Genomic DNA, 14,974 nt, shown 5'->3' on the forward strand with positions numbered 1-14,974 from the left:
GACTCACTCGACTGACTGTAGGCTTGCTGCAGACGCAAAGCGGGTTTCTAATCTGATTGATTTAAGCTCCTTTCACCAGTGAAAGAGCCGGTGCTGTGTTCCCAATCTATGCTACGTTGGACCTGTGACCTAACTAACAGCCAACTGGTGGTGAATATATAGCATCATAAATTTAATCTCATTTACTAGTGGTGAATATACTATATATAGTGTAGACTGTGGCCAATTGTTACAAATTGAAGGATTAGTTCATTTCCAGAATAAAAAAATCCTGGTAATTTACTCACCCCCAATGTCACCTAAAATGTTCAAGTTTTTCTTCCGTTGAAATGAGGAAAACATTTGCAGTTTCAATACTCTTCAAAGGACACTATCACCCTGCTGAAAAAAACAGCTAAAACCAGCCTAGGCTGGTTGGCTGGTCTTAGCTGGTTTAGGCTGGAAGTAGCTGGTTTTAGCTGATCAGGTTGGTGTTAGCTGGTGGTTTCCCAGCCTGACCAGCTAAGACCAGCCTGGTCAGGCTGGAAAAGTGGCCAAAACCACTCTAAAACCAGCTTGCTGACCAGCAATGACCCACTAAAACCAGGCTTTTCAGACAGCTGATTCATTCAGGAATGAAGCATGAAGTAAGTGCCTGTCTTTATGAATGGACCAATTAATCATTGACTCACATGATTCATTTAGAAACACCAAATCATTCAGTAACAACAGTCAACATATGTGTTGTAGTAAAATTGTATTAAAATGTATTTGAACTCTTGTATAAAATCAATATCAAATCTTGGAGATGATGATTTTATTTTCCAGCAGGATTTGGTACCTGCCCACAAAGCCAAAACTATCAGTACCTGGTTTAATAGCCATGGAATAACTGTACTTGATTGGCCGGCAAACTCGCCTGACTTTAAAAATCTATGAGGTATTGTCAAAAGGAAGATGAGGGAACGGAGACCCCGAAATGCAGACGAGCTGAAGGCCAATATCAAAGCAACTTGGGCTACCATAACACCTCAACTGTGTCAAAGGCTGTTCATTACTTGTCTCAGACACTTTTCAGAAGGCCATGTGTTTAAGATCCTTTTTTATTGGTCACATGAAATACACATGAATTTTTTTTTTATCTTTAATCCATTATCATTAAAATTGAAAAAAATAAAGGCTTGAAATATTTCACTGTGTGTAGTGAACTTATATAACATACAAGTTTCACTTTGTGAAACTAATTATTGAAATAAATGGACTTTCCCTCAATATAATGTTATTTACCTCAAGATAAACAACCAATAATAAGTGATGCTGATCATATTGAATCAATTATTTATCTAACAATAATCATATATGTGACCCTGGACCACAAAACCAGTCATAAGGGTAATTTTTTCAAAATTGACATTTATACATTATCTGAAAGCTGAATAAATAAGCTTTCCATTGATGTATGTTTTGTTAGGGCAGGAATCTAGAACCTGAGGGTGCAAAAATACGAAATATTATGAAAATCGCCTTTAGAGTTGTTTAAGTTCTTAGCAATCCATATTACTAATCAAAAATGAAGTTTTAATATATTTACGGTTGGAAATTTACAAAATATCTTCATGGAACATGATCTTTACTTAATATCCTAATGATTTTTGGCATAAAAGAAAAATCAACAATTATGACCCATATAATGTATTTTTGGCTATTGCTACAAATATACCCGTGCTACTTAAGACTGGTTTTATGGTCCAGGATCACATTTGTCATTCACAAATACTTTAATATGTGATGTAGCAATAAACATAGGTCAAATTTAGGAATAGGGCTTCAAAAAAGCTTTTTTTTTTGCAGAGAAGCAGAGCAGATTCAAGTAAAAACATGAAATAATACGTTTTAATAAGTTACAAGTGTGTATTCTCACATGTACCTGTTTTTACATTTGAAGAAAGGTATGACATCTTGAAAATGCTGTTGAAGGAAGTTTATATCATCACATCAGATACACGGGTGCCATTTACAAAAGACACTGAGTCTTAAACTGGACTGAAACGTGATTTAGACCAGCTAATTTGTGTTGGACAACCAGTCAGTGAACTCTTATAAGTGAAGGCACTTGCTTTGGCTTGACTTGTTTTGGGTATATTGACATTTCAGTTGTTGATATGAACCATTAAAATAATAAAAACAAAAACCTTTGGGCAAACTGTTACAATATTCTATGAACACTTAATACATGTGGGCCACATTGCATTTCTGAAAACTCTATTAACAGACTAAAAAACAATAATATGAACATTTTTTGTATAAAAGAAAAAAGATTAAAAAAAAACCTTTGTACATCATTTGTTTTTGAATAACAAAATTAACACTGCATGAAGTTCAACAACTCATTAGCGAAAAACATGTGGTTCCCAAGTCTAATAAGTGCATTTTATGATTATAATAAAGTGACGATACTTAACTGTAACAGCTTGGTCAATTTGGTTTTGGTGTGAAACATAAAAAATACAGAAATACACAGAATATATATATTTATATATTTTTTAAAACAACAAAAAATTAATATACAGTGTAAATGAAATTGCACAGTGACAGTGTTGTTCTGGAGTTACAATGTAAAAACAGGTTGCGTTGGTGCATAAGTGATGTGATAAAGTAAAAAACATAAGTGCACACTGTGTAAATTCTTGTCCAAGGGGTTTGTTTGATTATTACAAACAGCAGATGCGGAATATATTAATATATAGATATATAACACGTCCTTGGATCTCTTCACAGTTATGGAAACATATTTCCACATATACAAAACGGGACCATTGCAAACAAGATCCCTGCACCCAATGAGCATCCCCTCATCCTGGGATGAGATTCACGGTTGTTCCCCCAAACAAAATCTCAAACAAAATGAGCCTCCCTGTGTTCGAGATCCTGCATACGCCGCGATCTAAGTCTCTGGTACACGGGTTTGGTCTCATTTTGTCCGAGCTCTTCCATACTAGAGCTGGGAGACTGGGGGAGCGGAAGTGGGTCCGTATTGTGGCCATCCGGCTCTGGCGATGGTTCTGGGTCCAAATCTGGCTCAGGCTCATCAACCGAGACTTCCACCCCAAACCTTTCCTCCTCCTCATCATCATCATCGTCGTCATCCTCCTCTTCTTCCTCAGTGCTGTTTGCAGTTGCTCTAATAGTCTTAAGCTCAACCTCTGTTAATGATTTGGTTCGGCTTCCTGGAGGTTTGTAGAACGTTCCAGGAGGAGGTTGCAGAGTTCTGGGTGGCCTGAAGGCTGTGGGAACGGGGCAGAATTCGCTAACGTTTCCTTCCCTACGTAAAGTCCGCCCAGGCCTCACAGCAATGGTGTAGGGTCTGTTAGCAAGAACGGTGTTGGGGGTTTTGGTGTGTTCTGAAAAAGACGAAGACGTGAGAGGAGTACTATGAACGTTGGCGTCATCGCTTCCAGAATCAGCAGGAGAGCTGGTTGTAATCATGAAAGTCTTCGGAGTGATTTCATGATGCTTATATTGTTTATCCCACGTCCGGCGTAGCGTCTGCGTATCGATGTATGATTTCCTATAATGGTTTCCCGCTCTAGACTTGGGCTTGTCTTCTTCAGACACCTCCTCGATGACAGGATCTCGACTTTGGTTGTCATCCTGCTCTGCAGAGTTCTTCACATTACATTCGTCCACCTTGGCGAGGTTGAGAAGCCGTTCGGCTGGCATGCTGATCGGTCGAGAGGTTATCTTGGGTCTCGGAGGGCGTAGTTGAACTCTGGTGACGTGGTTGCGGCGGCTAAGACCTGGCGAGTTTCGCATTTCAGGAACGCTTGATGATAGGAGTCTGTTGATGTCCACTGTATCACTAACTGGATGTAAAGATGAAAAAGAGAAGTTGAAGTTTGGTTGTTTGATAATCACTGCTTTTTACCCAATTTAAACAATACTGACCTGCAGCGAAGTCTTTGTCAGACCTGATCTTCCCCTCTTTCACCTCATCCATCAGGTGTGTAGAAGGAATTACAGAGGAGTGTCTTTTATACGTCTTAGATTTTGGCTGTTGCTGCTTTGAGACAATCAAACAAAGATAGAAATGTGAATTAATGTTCGTTTAGTAGATACAGTTTTTATTTCCAAGATTTGGTTTGAGCTTTTCTGCTAGAAAAATCAGTTGGAGGACTTGGTTTTCATCAGGCGTGGTTGATCTTGGACCACAAGGAACCCAACTGTTACTGGTCAAAGGTGGTTCTAACTGATCCTAACTAGCTTGATCAAGATGATCCAACTAGCTGAAAGTCCAGTTAAACAACCATCTTGAATACGTAATGACAAGGCTGGGCAAGGTCAAACAATTAGAAGCTGGTTTTAAGGACTTTCCAGTAGGATAGTAAGTTTTATACAACAGTTCTTTCTGGTCCTCGAATCTGATTGGCTGAAAAGAGTGTGATTATTCTAGTGATATCGGAACTCCAACTGTTTCACCATTAGTATCACTCCGCTTGCGGTATTTCTCACAGGGAGTGTCATGGCAGATGCCCAAATCCACTATAACTTTGTAACTGATACTGTTTTTGTGTCATGGAATGTCATCTTAAGAGTTTTTTAAGCAAGAATGTACAAATTTGCATTAATGTTTTTGAAGATGTGAGCTCTAGAATGTCAGCAGTCATTCATCCCTCATGAACCCGCCAAGATCAGCCTTACCTCGGCCAGATCTTTTGGAATTTGCAGCTGGCTCTAATGTCTCTATAGTGGTTAAACGTGAGATATAATTTGTTTTGGGTAAATCTTGGGGCCTCATTTATAAAACTTTCTTACGCACTGATTTGATCTTAGAGTGTTCGTACGATCAAATCCACGTCAAAGTACAGATTTATAAAAAACCGTCTTTGACGTGGAAAAGTACTTATCTCCACGTCAGATTCCAGCTTGGCGTACGACCGTTTCCTTGTGGTAATGCCTGGTATTGCAGATAGTTCAGCCTCATAATTTGATTTCTTGCGCTCCTTTTTACTTGCCATTGTCACAGAGTTTTTGCTTTAGGAATGAGCTCATTTTATATGTTAATTATTTAAGCAGGGGCGTTTCGACGGCGGAACATTCAGCTGCACACAATTCCACGATCATTTGTGATTTATAACCGAATGACTGGCGTATGCATGGATTTCGAGGTACGTTCGTTTTCTCTGAATCGCTCTTACGTTCAAATCAGAAAAGTTCTTAGATAAAATCAAGGATGGTTTCTACGCAAGTCTTTATAAATGAGGCCCTTGGTCTCATAAATCTATTTGGTCCTGAGCAAACGGTTTTGGCTGAGAGAAAAATCTCTTTATGTTACATTTATGTTACATTAATACTCAATGTTCCTTCGTTACTAGTTCTAAAGTGACATTTTCAAATTAGTAATGGTTTAAGTGTCAATTTGAGATTTGAATCAGTAGTAGTTTGCACAAAAGAGGGTTTTTGAAGACACTGTTGTTGTTTCTTTTGTATTTACACATTTGTGCCATCAAACTGTTGTATAAACACAATATCACACACATAGACATGCAATATGGCTGTATATAGGCACACTGTGATTACCTACAACCTGTGGCTGAATCACAGCCATGCCGATATATAGCCATATCGCACTGCTACTTTTGCTTTTGCTGCTTGAAGACAATGAAACAAAAACAAGAAATATGAATTACTGTTGCTTTAGCAGATACAGTTTTTTTCATTAGGTAGACCTTCCAAGATTTGGTTTGATCCTTTCTGTTGGTGGACTTAGTTTTTATCAGGCATGGTGGATATGACTGGATCATCTTGGACCACAAGGAACCCAACTGTTACTGGTCAAAGGTGGTCCTAACAAGCCCTAACCAGTCCTAATTGCTCAAGTATATATTTTTGTTAAATAAAAAAAATGTTTTCACCCATTATCATCATTAACATCAACAAACCGCCTCACCTCCTTAATGTCCACCAGGGACTTTGAATGTCGGCTAAGCTGCTGTTCCTTCTCCTTTGCGGTGAAGCGTGATTTGATGGGGAGTGGAGAGCTCTCTGCTACAGGTGAGGAAGGTGGAAGTGGACTGAGAGGCGTATCGAAGATCATCTCATAATGGCGGATCAAAAGCTCCACGATCAGGGCCTGGTAGGGGTAGTCCACCAGAGAGGACAGTGAGACCTCTGCATCAGCCTGTCGGGGCTTGATCAGTGTGGGTCCAAAGATGATACCTAGATTGCTAGCAGTCATCTTGTTCTCATCTGCCCTTTCTGACACCCTATTTAAAAAAAAAACATGATTACAAACTTTCTTCTGCTGCTGTGGGCATTGATATTCTTATTAAAGGGGACATTGGATGCAAAATTCACTTTTACATGGCTCATCCACCCTACAATGATGATAACCCATTCACTTATTTTTTAATCCTCAAACAACCTAATCTCAACTATCAAACTGTTTTGATTTTCTGAGTAGTATGATGTCATATTGTACAGGCTCCGCCCACAACCACTGACAGACTGTCCTGTATTAGCATAATTCCGCCTCAGCCAGTTGTATGCTGTCTACTATTTCCTCTGCAAGCAGTATCTTATTTTCACTTAAAGAGCCATGCATCGAAACAAGTTGCTGTGAACAGAGCTGCTTTTGAAATTTTAAGGAATTTTTATCCAAGTATTTTGAGATATTTCACAAAGACTCTAAATAATTATACCAACTTGTGAAAAATTTGCATCCAATGTCACCTTTAAAACAGTGTATTTAATAGTTATGACTACCTGGTTAGAATAAGTGCACATATGGCATGACATACTTCTATATGTGTGCTTGGTTGTATGTGTGTGGGAGTCAAACACCTGTGCAAGTGCTGAATAAGGAACTGCAGTGTTTTGTAGTGGGCTGGAGGAAGCTGACGCAGCAGGTCTTTAATCTTGAAGAGGACCCGGTTGAGCTCTACGCTGATCTGCGGGCTGTCGGAGGCGGGACTTCCTCTTGACGCCTCTACCTCGTCAACAATGATACTCTGACTCTCTTTGGCCAATCCGATGAAGTCGTTATAGTATCGAAAAAGAATCAGGGGCTCTGGGAGCTGAGGGGGTATAAAATAATCATTGTTATTATTAAAAAAAAGTATACAATTTTTAATTGTATTTTTAAATAAGTAAATAAATTCAAAATAATTATTTAAAAATAAAGTAAAAACTAAGAAATCCTCCAAAAAATATCACGCTAAATAAAATAAAAACTACAAAATGCTGAAAAAATAGCAGGGCAAATGATAATTAAAACAAATAAAAACTACAAATTCCTGAAGAAAATAGCAAGGCAAATAAACTAAAATTAAATAAATCCTGAAAAATAGCAGGGTAAATTAATAAAATAAAATCTACTAAATCCTGAAAAAATAGCATGGCAAATAAAATAAAACCTTCAAAATTCTGAAAAAAATAAATAAATAAAATAGCAGGCCAAATGAAAATTAAAACAAAACAAAACAAAATCCTGAAAAAAAAAAAAAGCAGGCCAAATGAAAAATAAAATAAAATCTACAAAAATCCTAAAAAGAAATTGCAGGTCAAATGATAAAATAATACAATAAAATAAGTTCCTGAAAAAAATAGCATGCCAAATTAAAAAATAAAATAAAAACTACAAAATCCTAAAAAAAACAGCATGTAAAAAATCCATTTAATAATTGCTAATAATAAATGTAGAAGCATTAAAAATATATTCATAAAGATAAGTTTGACAAACACCTGTCGTAATAATATAAATAAATAAAATATAAATAAAATTTTTTTATAAAACCTAGAAATGTTGAAAAAACAGCAGGGCTGTTAAAGAAATAAAAACTACAAATTCCTGAAGAAAACAGCAGGTCAAATAAAATAAATCCTGAAAAAAATAGCAGGGTAAACTAATAAAATACAATAAAATAAAACCTTCAAAATTCTGAAGAAAAAAAAATAGCAGACCAAATGAAAAAATAAAAAATAAATAAATTAAATCCTAAACAATAAAATAAAATGGCATTTAAAAAAATTAAAATTCATGTAATAATTGCTAATAATAAATGTAGTAGCATTAAAAAATATTTTGACAGATAAGTTTGACAGACACCTGTCGTAGGTAGAGTTTGAGGACATTGCTGATATCGTGAGGGTAGAGATCCGAAAGTTCCACCAGATCTTTGCCATTCTCGAAGGCCTGACAAAGCTTCTCCACCCGCGATTTGGCACCGTTAACACGGTAAATTCCCTTTTTAAAAAACAAAACATCTCCTTTCAGTCTTGCTCAGCATTTACAATATCCTCATATCCTCCAGGAAACACACAAGACATAAAGAGGAAGTACACACCTTGATATTCAGAGCCCTGTTTTCGATCTCTGATGTGCATTTTTTGATGATGAAGGGGATTCCATCACGGCTGTTCTTGGCTGCCTGCGCAAAGTCGATAGCAAACAGATGCAGTTTTCCCTGCAGCTTTTTATGCCCACACTGGATGGCGAGAGTCTCCAAACACTTCTTATGACAAGCAAGAGAACACTGAAAACAACATGGATGAAGATTAATTACATTAGTAAATCCCCATACAATACTTCACCTTAAATACAAATTTCTGTGTGAAATGATGTGAGCACATGATGTGAACTCACCTCCTCGCATTCAGCACCGTGAAATACCACAAGACTTTCACACTCCCTGCACTTCGATGGTGCACGGAGCTTCCTCAGCTTGTGCGTCTGTGCCGCTTTAGACATTTGCGTGTTGCGAAAGGGTCCAGGAGAGCTGGCTGCCTCCGTAATCATTTCACTCAAACCTAAAAAAAACAACGTTTGTTCATTAAGATATTTCCAGAAGACTTTAAAAAATGTTTCTAGCAACAATTCAAGTGGACCGTCAACATGCCTGGATGACATTCTGTGCATTCTGTAGCTGGAGAGCATGTTTGGAAGCGTTATATGTACAAAAGCTCACCATTATCTGAAGGAGAAGGTGGTTCTCTCTCATCCAGATCATCTGCTGAAGACATGGTGCCTGTGGATGGGGTTCTTGGAAGCCTTCTCTTAAAATCACCTGGAAAATGGCAGAAAGGGGTCATTTTAAGCATTGAATTTAAAGCATGCTTGCTAAATAAAATGAGTAATGTCTTTAAAAATAATCTTACTGATTTGCTTTTGAATGAAAATGTATTTGTAAAACATGAAGAGAATGTTACTGTTAGCACTCAATGACTTTCTGGGTAATTATGCACCAGAAAGTGCGACTAGTTGGTTTACTACAGCACGCTTGTGACACAAGACCTGTCGATCATGTGTTTTTGCCTCAAGCAATAAAAGATTTATACCTGGGCTTGCTGTAGGAGAGTCCATAGAGCGAGATTCACTGCTTCCTCCAGCGCTCTCAGAATCGCTGCACATGCCTCCACCTTGACTGCTGGTCCTCCAGACCCGGAACGGACCCTGGATCCTCAGAGCTATTGAATATGACATAACTTTCAGAAAATTTTATCTGAATACACAAGTTCTACTTTACTGTGTTGTTACCTGAAGAAGCCACAGCTGTTTTATTTGTTTAGTGATAGTTGTTCACAAGTCAATTGTTTGTCCTGAACAGTTAAACTGTCTGCTGTTCTTCAAAAAAATCCTACAGGTCCTACACATTTTTTGGTTTTCCAGCATTTGTGTGTATTTGAACCCTTTCCAGCAATGACTGTATGATTTTGAGATCCATCTTTTTACACTGAGGACAACTAAGGGACTCATATGCAGCTATTACAGAAAGTTCAAACGCTCACTAATACTCCAGAAGGAAAAACCATGCATTAAGAACTTTGGGAATTTGAAGATCAGGGTTAAACCTCTAAGTATCTTGTGTAGCCTCTGAAGGGCAGTACTAAATGAAAAAATATGATATTTAGGCAAAATAAGAAAAATTTACTCCATTCTGTTTAAAAGTTTTCACCCCCTGGCTCTTAGTGCATGGTTTTTCTTTCTGAAGCATCGGTGAGTGTTTGAACCTTCTGTAACCATCTGGTTCATTTGTATTGAATCAAAAATATATGGTTAGCCCGTTCTTTTTCTTTTCTTTTTTTTTTTTTTGGAATCATAACCAAAACGTACCAGTTTAGCCAAATTCCTGAAACAAATGACTCTTTCGAACCAGTGTTGTTTTTGACAACCATCTTAGATTTAGTCTTAGTCTTTTGGACTAAAATGCTTCTTAGTTTTAGTCAAATTTTAGTCACTTCTATATGTGATAGTTTTAGTCCAATTTTAGTCGACGAAAAGTCAAAAAGGTTTTAGTCTAGTTTTAGTCGACGAAAAGTCAAAAAGGTTTTAGTCTAGTTTTAGTCAAAAAAAAAGTAGTCTTTTAACAAATTAATGTAGGTCAGTAAGTATTTTGCTGTTGGGTAGTGTCACTTATAAGTTCTGAAAATAGCAGATCTATAGTTCAACACAATGTGAGCTTCTGGATCGACTATTTTCACCAATAATTACAATAATGAAGGAATGTTTTAGAACATAAAAGACAAACAAGGATGGAATGCTAAAACGGCTTGCCATACTAGTATAGCAAAGAGTATTTAATGCTAAAACGGCTTGCCATAGCGGCAGATACTTTTTAAGTTTTAATTGGCATGCACAATAAGCGGAAATGTCATGCATTTTAAACGTCTGACGGACCACCCACTAACATTTTCGTCTATTCTCGTCTCGTCAACGAAAACTCACACACGTCTCGTCATGTTTTAGTCATCAACGAGCCATTTTTATCTCGTCATCGTCTCGTTATCGTCATGAAAAAAAGTGGCGTCAACGAAATGATTTCGTCATCGTCATCATTGACGAAAACAACACTGTTTCGAACTGGATCTTTTATTACAACTATCAATTAAAGTTACAATGTTTGAATTAGTTTGAAAGAGTGCACTGTAAAAGTTGCAGTATTAGCAGAAAGAGAACTTCCTTCATGTGTACTGTATCAAAATTGCCATTATAAAATATATTTGGGAAATACATCTAAATCAATTAAGTGAAATCAAATTTAAATCAGAGTTTAATTGAATCTATACTGGTAAGTCACAAATACAGTGAATAAATATTAAATTAGTATTGATACCCAGCCCTAACAATAAATAGGATGATATGTTGATTCAGGAAATAGGAATTAAAAGTAAAGAATATCTCCACAGATGATCAGCTGAGTGCTGTATGTGTATCTGCTGCCTACTTCCTCTGCCCTTTCTTCTTCCACACTCTCGTAAACCTTAATGAGAAGTCTTAAAACACTAATGTGTCCAATTGATCTCTGCTAAAAGCAGGTCTGACAGGCGTATCTCTGAGTGGAGGTTTGATCTGTCATCAGTGAAAAGAACTAACTTTTTCATGAAAGAGATAAACGAGGGCACATCCTGAGGGACTGATTCGCTTTTAGCATTCCAGGGAAGTCAGCCAAACCCCGCAGTGATGCAGCCTTACTAGACCTCACTAAAACGTGCGCTTTTAAGGAAAATTTGTTCAGTAGTAAAAAGGTTGTTTAATGCGCTACCTTGAATATCTGTACTGCTGTTTGAACGTCCGTCTGTCATCTTTCCGGTGCGTGCTTGGACGTGACTCTCCACCTCATCAGCGCTCAGGAAGTCTCCAGGTGTGAGAGACACCTGGGACAAGTGAACTTGAGTTGAGTGACCGCTATTCATCACTCGCTTTGAGAGGGGCAACCTGCATGAACATAAAACAGTATTTCAGAACACCAGTTAGAGCTAGTTTGGACTAGTTCAGACAGCTTATACACCACATGATATGTGACCCTGGACCACAAAACCAGTCGTAAGTGTGGGTATATTGGTAGTAATAGCCAAAAATACATTGTATGGGTTAAAATTATGAATTTTTCTTTTATGCCAAAAATCATTAGGATATTAAGTAAAGATCACGTTCCATGAAGATATTTTGTAAATTTCCTACCGTAAATATATCAAAACTTAATTTTTTATTTGTAATATGCATTGCTAAGAACTTCATTTGGACAACTTTAAAGGCGATTTTCTCAATATTTAATCTTTATTTGACTTATTATAACAGTTTTAGTTGACAATAGCAACACAGATGATAGAATTCATATGTTAAATACTTTATAATATATAATAGAAAAATTATATCACATATTATAATTAATATAATAAAATGTAATAATGATGATTAATCGCATTCAAAGTAAGTTTACATAATATGTATGCACTGTGTATATTTATATGTACATGTATATATTAATATATATTACATATATATATATATGTAAATATGTGTGTATTTATAATATATACAAATAAATATACACACTACACATATTATGCAAACAAACTTTTATTTTGAATGTGATTATTCACAATTAATCAATTAGATTTTTTAATAAAATGTAAATATACACACATATATTAAACAAACTTATTTTGAGCGTGATTAATTACGATTAACTGATTTTATCTTTTTATTATTTTATAAAATGTATTAATATTTTCATTAGCTTTGATTTTTATATTTTCAGTTTTCATTTTAATTTTAGTCTGTTTTAGTAATTTTGTTATATGCTTTTGTCATTTTTTTCTATTTAACTACATTTTTTATTTCTTTTATCATTTTTTAGGTTTGGCATTTTCATCTAATATTTATATTTTATTTAATTTCATCTTTATTTGAATAAAAAAAAAACATTTATAGTGACAATAACAACACAGATATTAGTATTAATATATAAAATGCTTTATACTATTGAATTATGCTTGTCCACAGGCATCTCAAAAGGTTGCTTTTTATAGACAGTTGTGTGTGAGTTTAAAAGAGGCTGATTCAGTTTTCACCACCTTCCAGGCATTTTCAGTAAAACCTCTTAACTGTTTGAAACAATAGGCCTACATACAACTAAATCACTCACCAAAGCCACGAATAAAAAAGTACCTTGTGTTAGAACGTGGGCGTTTTGACTGGACTGCTTTTGAGTATCGTTTCAGGACTAAGAGGTGGGTTTTTAAACAGGTTGCTCTGAAATATGGTCCCCAACACAACACAGGATATCGACAACTCGTATTTGTGTGCCAGAATGAGTGTGTGTGGACATGAGATCTGATAAATCGAAACATTCCTCCCTTCACTCCTGTCCCGTTCACTATATCCCTCTTTGCCCTGACCACAGCCATTTCCTCAGGAAGACCTGAGGGCGACTACATAATTGTGTGACATTCTCACCAACACAATTCAGTTTCTCTCTCTCTTTCTCCACCACTCAGTGACTTAAAAGTCAAAGATCTGGAAAAAATAAGCAGGCTGTTGACAGTTTTGAGAAGCACAGCTTGGCATAGTGATTCCAAAATATAGATTTTCCTGGATACTCATCTTGGTGGGAACGTTCTAAGCAGGGAAAAAGTTACAGATAGTGATATAAACCTACCCTGTGTTTTGTGTCCCACAGGTGTCAAAAGAGAATGATTCCACCCTGGTCCTGTCCGAGGGAAGACTCTTCACAAAATCAGTGTAACACAGACCCGGTTCGTACAGTTTAGCATTCTCGCATAGCGACTGGAAATTCACAGGCAGGGAAACCACCTGGGCCTGCTGCATCTGAAACCAGTTCACTGTCACCTGCAAACAAGAAAAAATATATATTATTATTAAATTAGGCATCTGAGACAAACTCATCCTAAAGTCTGAAGTTTACATACACCTTGCAGAATCTGCTAAATAAGAAAGGATCATACAAAATGCATGTAATTTTTTTATTTAGTACTGACCTGAATAAGATATTTAACATAAAAGACGTCCACAGGAGAAAATAACAGTTTATAAAAATGACCCTGTTCAAAAGTCACACACTTAAATCTAAATACTGTGTTGTTATCTGAACGAGCTTCTCTTTTTTTTGGTTTAGTGATAGTTGTACATGAGTACCTTGTTTGTCGTGAACAGTTAAACTGTCTGCCGTTCTTCAGAAAAGTCCTTTAGGTCTCACAAATTCTTTGGATTTCAGCATTTTTGTGTATTTGAACCTTTTCCAACAATGACTGTAGGATTTTGAGATCCATCTTTTCACACTGAGGACAACTGAGGGACTCATATACAACTATTACAGAAGGTTCAAACACTCACTGATGCCTCAGAAGGAAAAAACACGCATTAAGAGCTGGGGAGTAAAAACTTTTGAACGGAATGAGGATTTGTACTTTTTCCTTATTTTGCCTAAATATATATATTTTTCCATTTAGTACTGTCCTTCAGAAGCTACAGAGGATACTTACATGTTCCCCACAAGACAAAATAAGTTACATTTAACCTGATCTTAAAATTCCAAAAGTTTTCACCCCTGGCTCTTAATGCATTGTGTTTCCTTCTGAAGCATCACTGAACGTTTGAACCTTCTGTAATAGTTGTATATGAATCCCTCAGCTGTCCTTTCTTGTGAAAAAAGAAGAATTTGTGGGACCAAAATGATTTTTTTGAAGAACGGCGGGCAGTTTAACTGCAAACAAGGACAAACAAGGAACTCATGAACAACTACTGTATCACTAAACAAACAAAAAAAAAAACACAGCTGTGGATTACTCAGGTAACAACACAGTATTAAAAATCAAGTGTATGTAAACTTTTGAACACGGTCACTTTTATAAATTCAGCAATTATTTTCTCTTATGGACTATATGTAAACATCTTTTATGTGAAATATCTAATTCAGGTCAGTACTATATAAAAAACAACATGCATTTTGTATGATCCCTCTTATTTTGGTAAAATAATTGACATTTTGCAGATTCTCCAAGGTGTATGTAAACTTTTGACTTCAACTGTATTAGCTTTTCAAATAGTTTCAAAGATATGTGATTTATGGCTTGATCATTGTGTCATTCCTGGTTAATACATTGTGAAATTTAATCTCTAGCCTGAGGTCACTTTGTTAAAGTGTGCTCAACCAATTACACTCCACCCTAAGAAGCCCAGGTGTGCCCGTTTTGTCTG

General features: G+C 36.3%; 2 protein-coding genes across 3 annotated transcripts in view; both read right to left on the minus strand.

Moving 5' to 3' along the window:
• Nucleotides 1-14,974, minus strand: part of prkag2a (protein kinase, AMP-activated, gamma 2 non-catalytic subunit a) — a 234,895-nt gene that overhangs the window by 28,681 nt on the left and 191,240 nt on the right. The gene's annotated exons all lie outside the window — the stretch shown is intronic.
• arhgap29a (Rho GTPase activating protein 29a) overlaps nucleotides 1,851-14,974 on the minus strand; it is a 62,241-nt gene continuing 49,117 nt past the window's right edge. The window contains exons 12-22 of the mRNA XM_073830830.1: nucleotides 13,416-13,658; nucleotides 11,517-11,689; nucleotides 9,313-9,441; nucleotides 8,943-9,041; nucleotides 8,621-8,784; nucleotides 8,322-8,510; nucleotides 8,084-8,221; nucleotides 6,820-7,052; nucleotides 5,927-6,242; nucleotides 3,925-4,039; nucleotides 1,851-3,842 (exon numbers count right to left, since the gene is read on the minus strand). Coding sequence (XP_073686931.1) covers nucleotides 2,875-3,842; nucleotides 3,925-4,039; nucleotides 5,927-6,242; nucleotides 6,820-7,052; nucleotides 8,084-8,221; nucleotides 8,322-8,510; nucleotides 8,621-8,784; nucleotides 8,943-9,041; nucleotides 9,313-9,441; nucleotides 11,517-11,689; nucleotides 13,416-13,658 — 2,767 coding nt within the window. The 3' untranslated portion in view covers nucleotides 1,851-2,874. The remainder of the gene's footprint in view (nucleotides 3,843-3,924; nucleotides 4,040-5,926; nucleotides 6,243-6,819; nucleotides 7,053-8,083; nucleotides 8,222-8,321; nucleotides 8,511-8,620; nucleotides 8,785-8,942; nucleotides 9,042-9,312; nucleotides 9,442-11,516; nucleotides 11,690-13,415; nucleotides 13,659-14,974) is intronic.

This window comes from Garra rufa, chromosome 24 (assembly GCF_049309525.1).
Source record: "Garra rufa chromosome 24, GarRuf1.0, whole genome shotgun sequence".
Classification (NCBI taxonomy): Eukaryota; Metazoa; Chordata; class Actinopteri; order Cypriniformes; family Cyprinidae; genus Garra; species Garra rufa.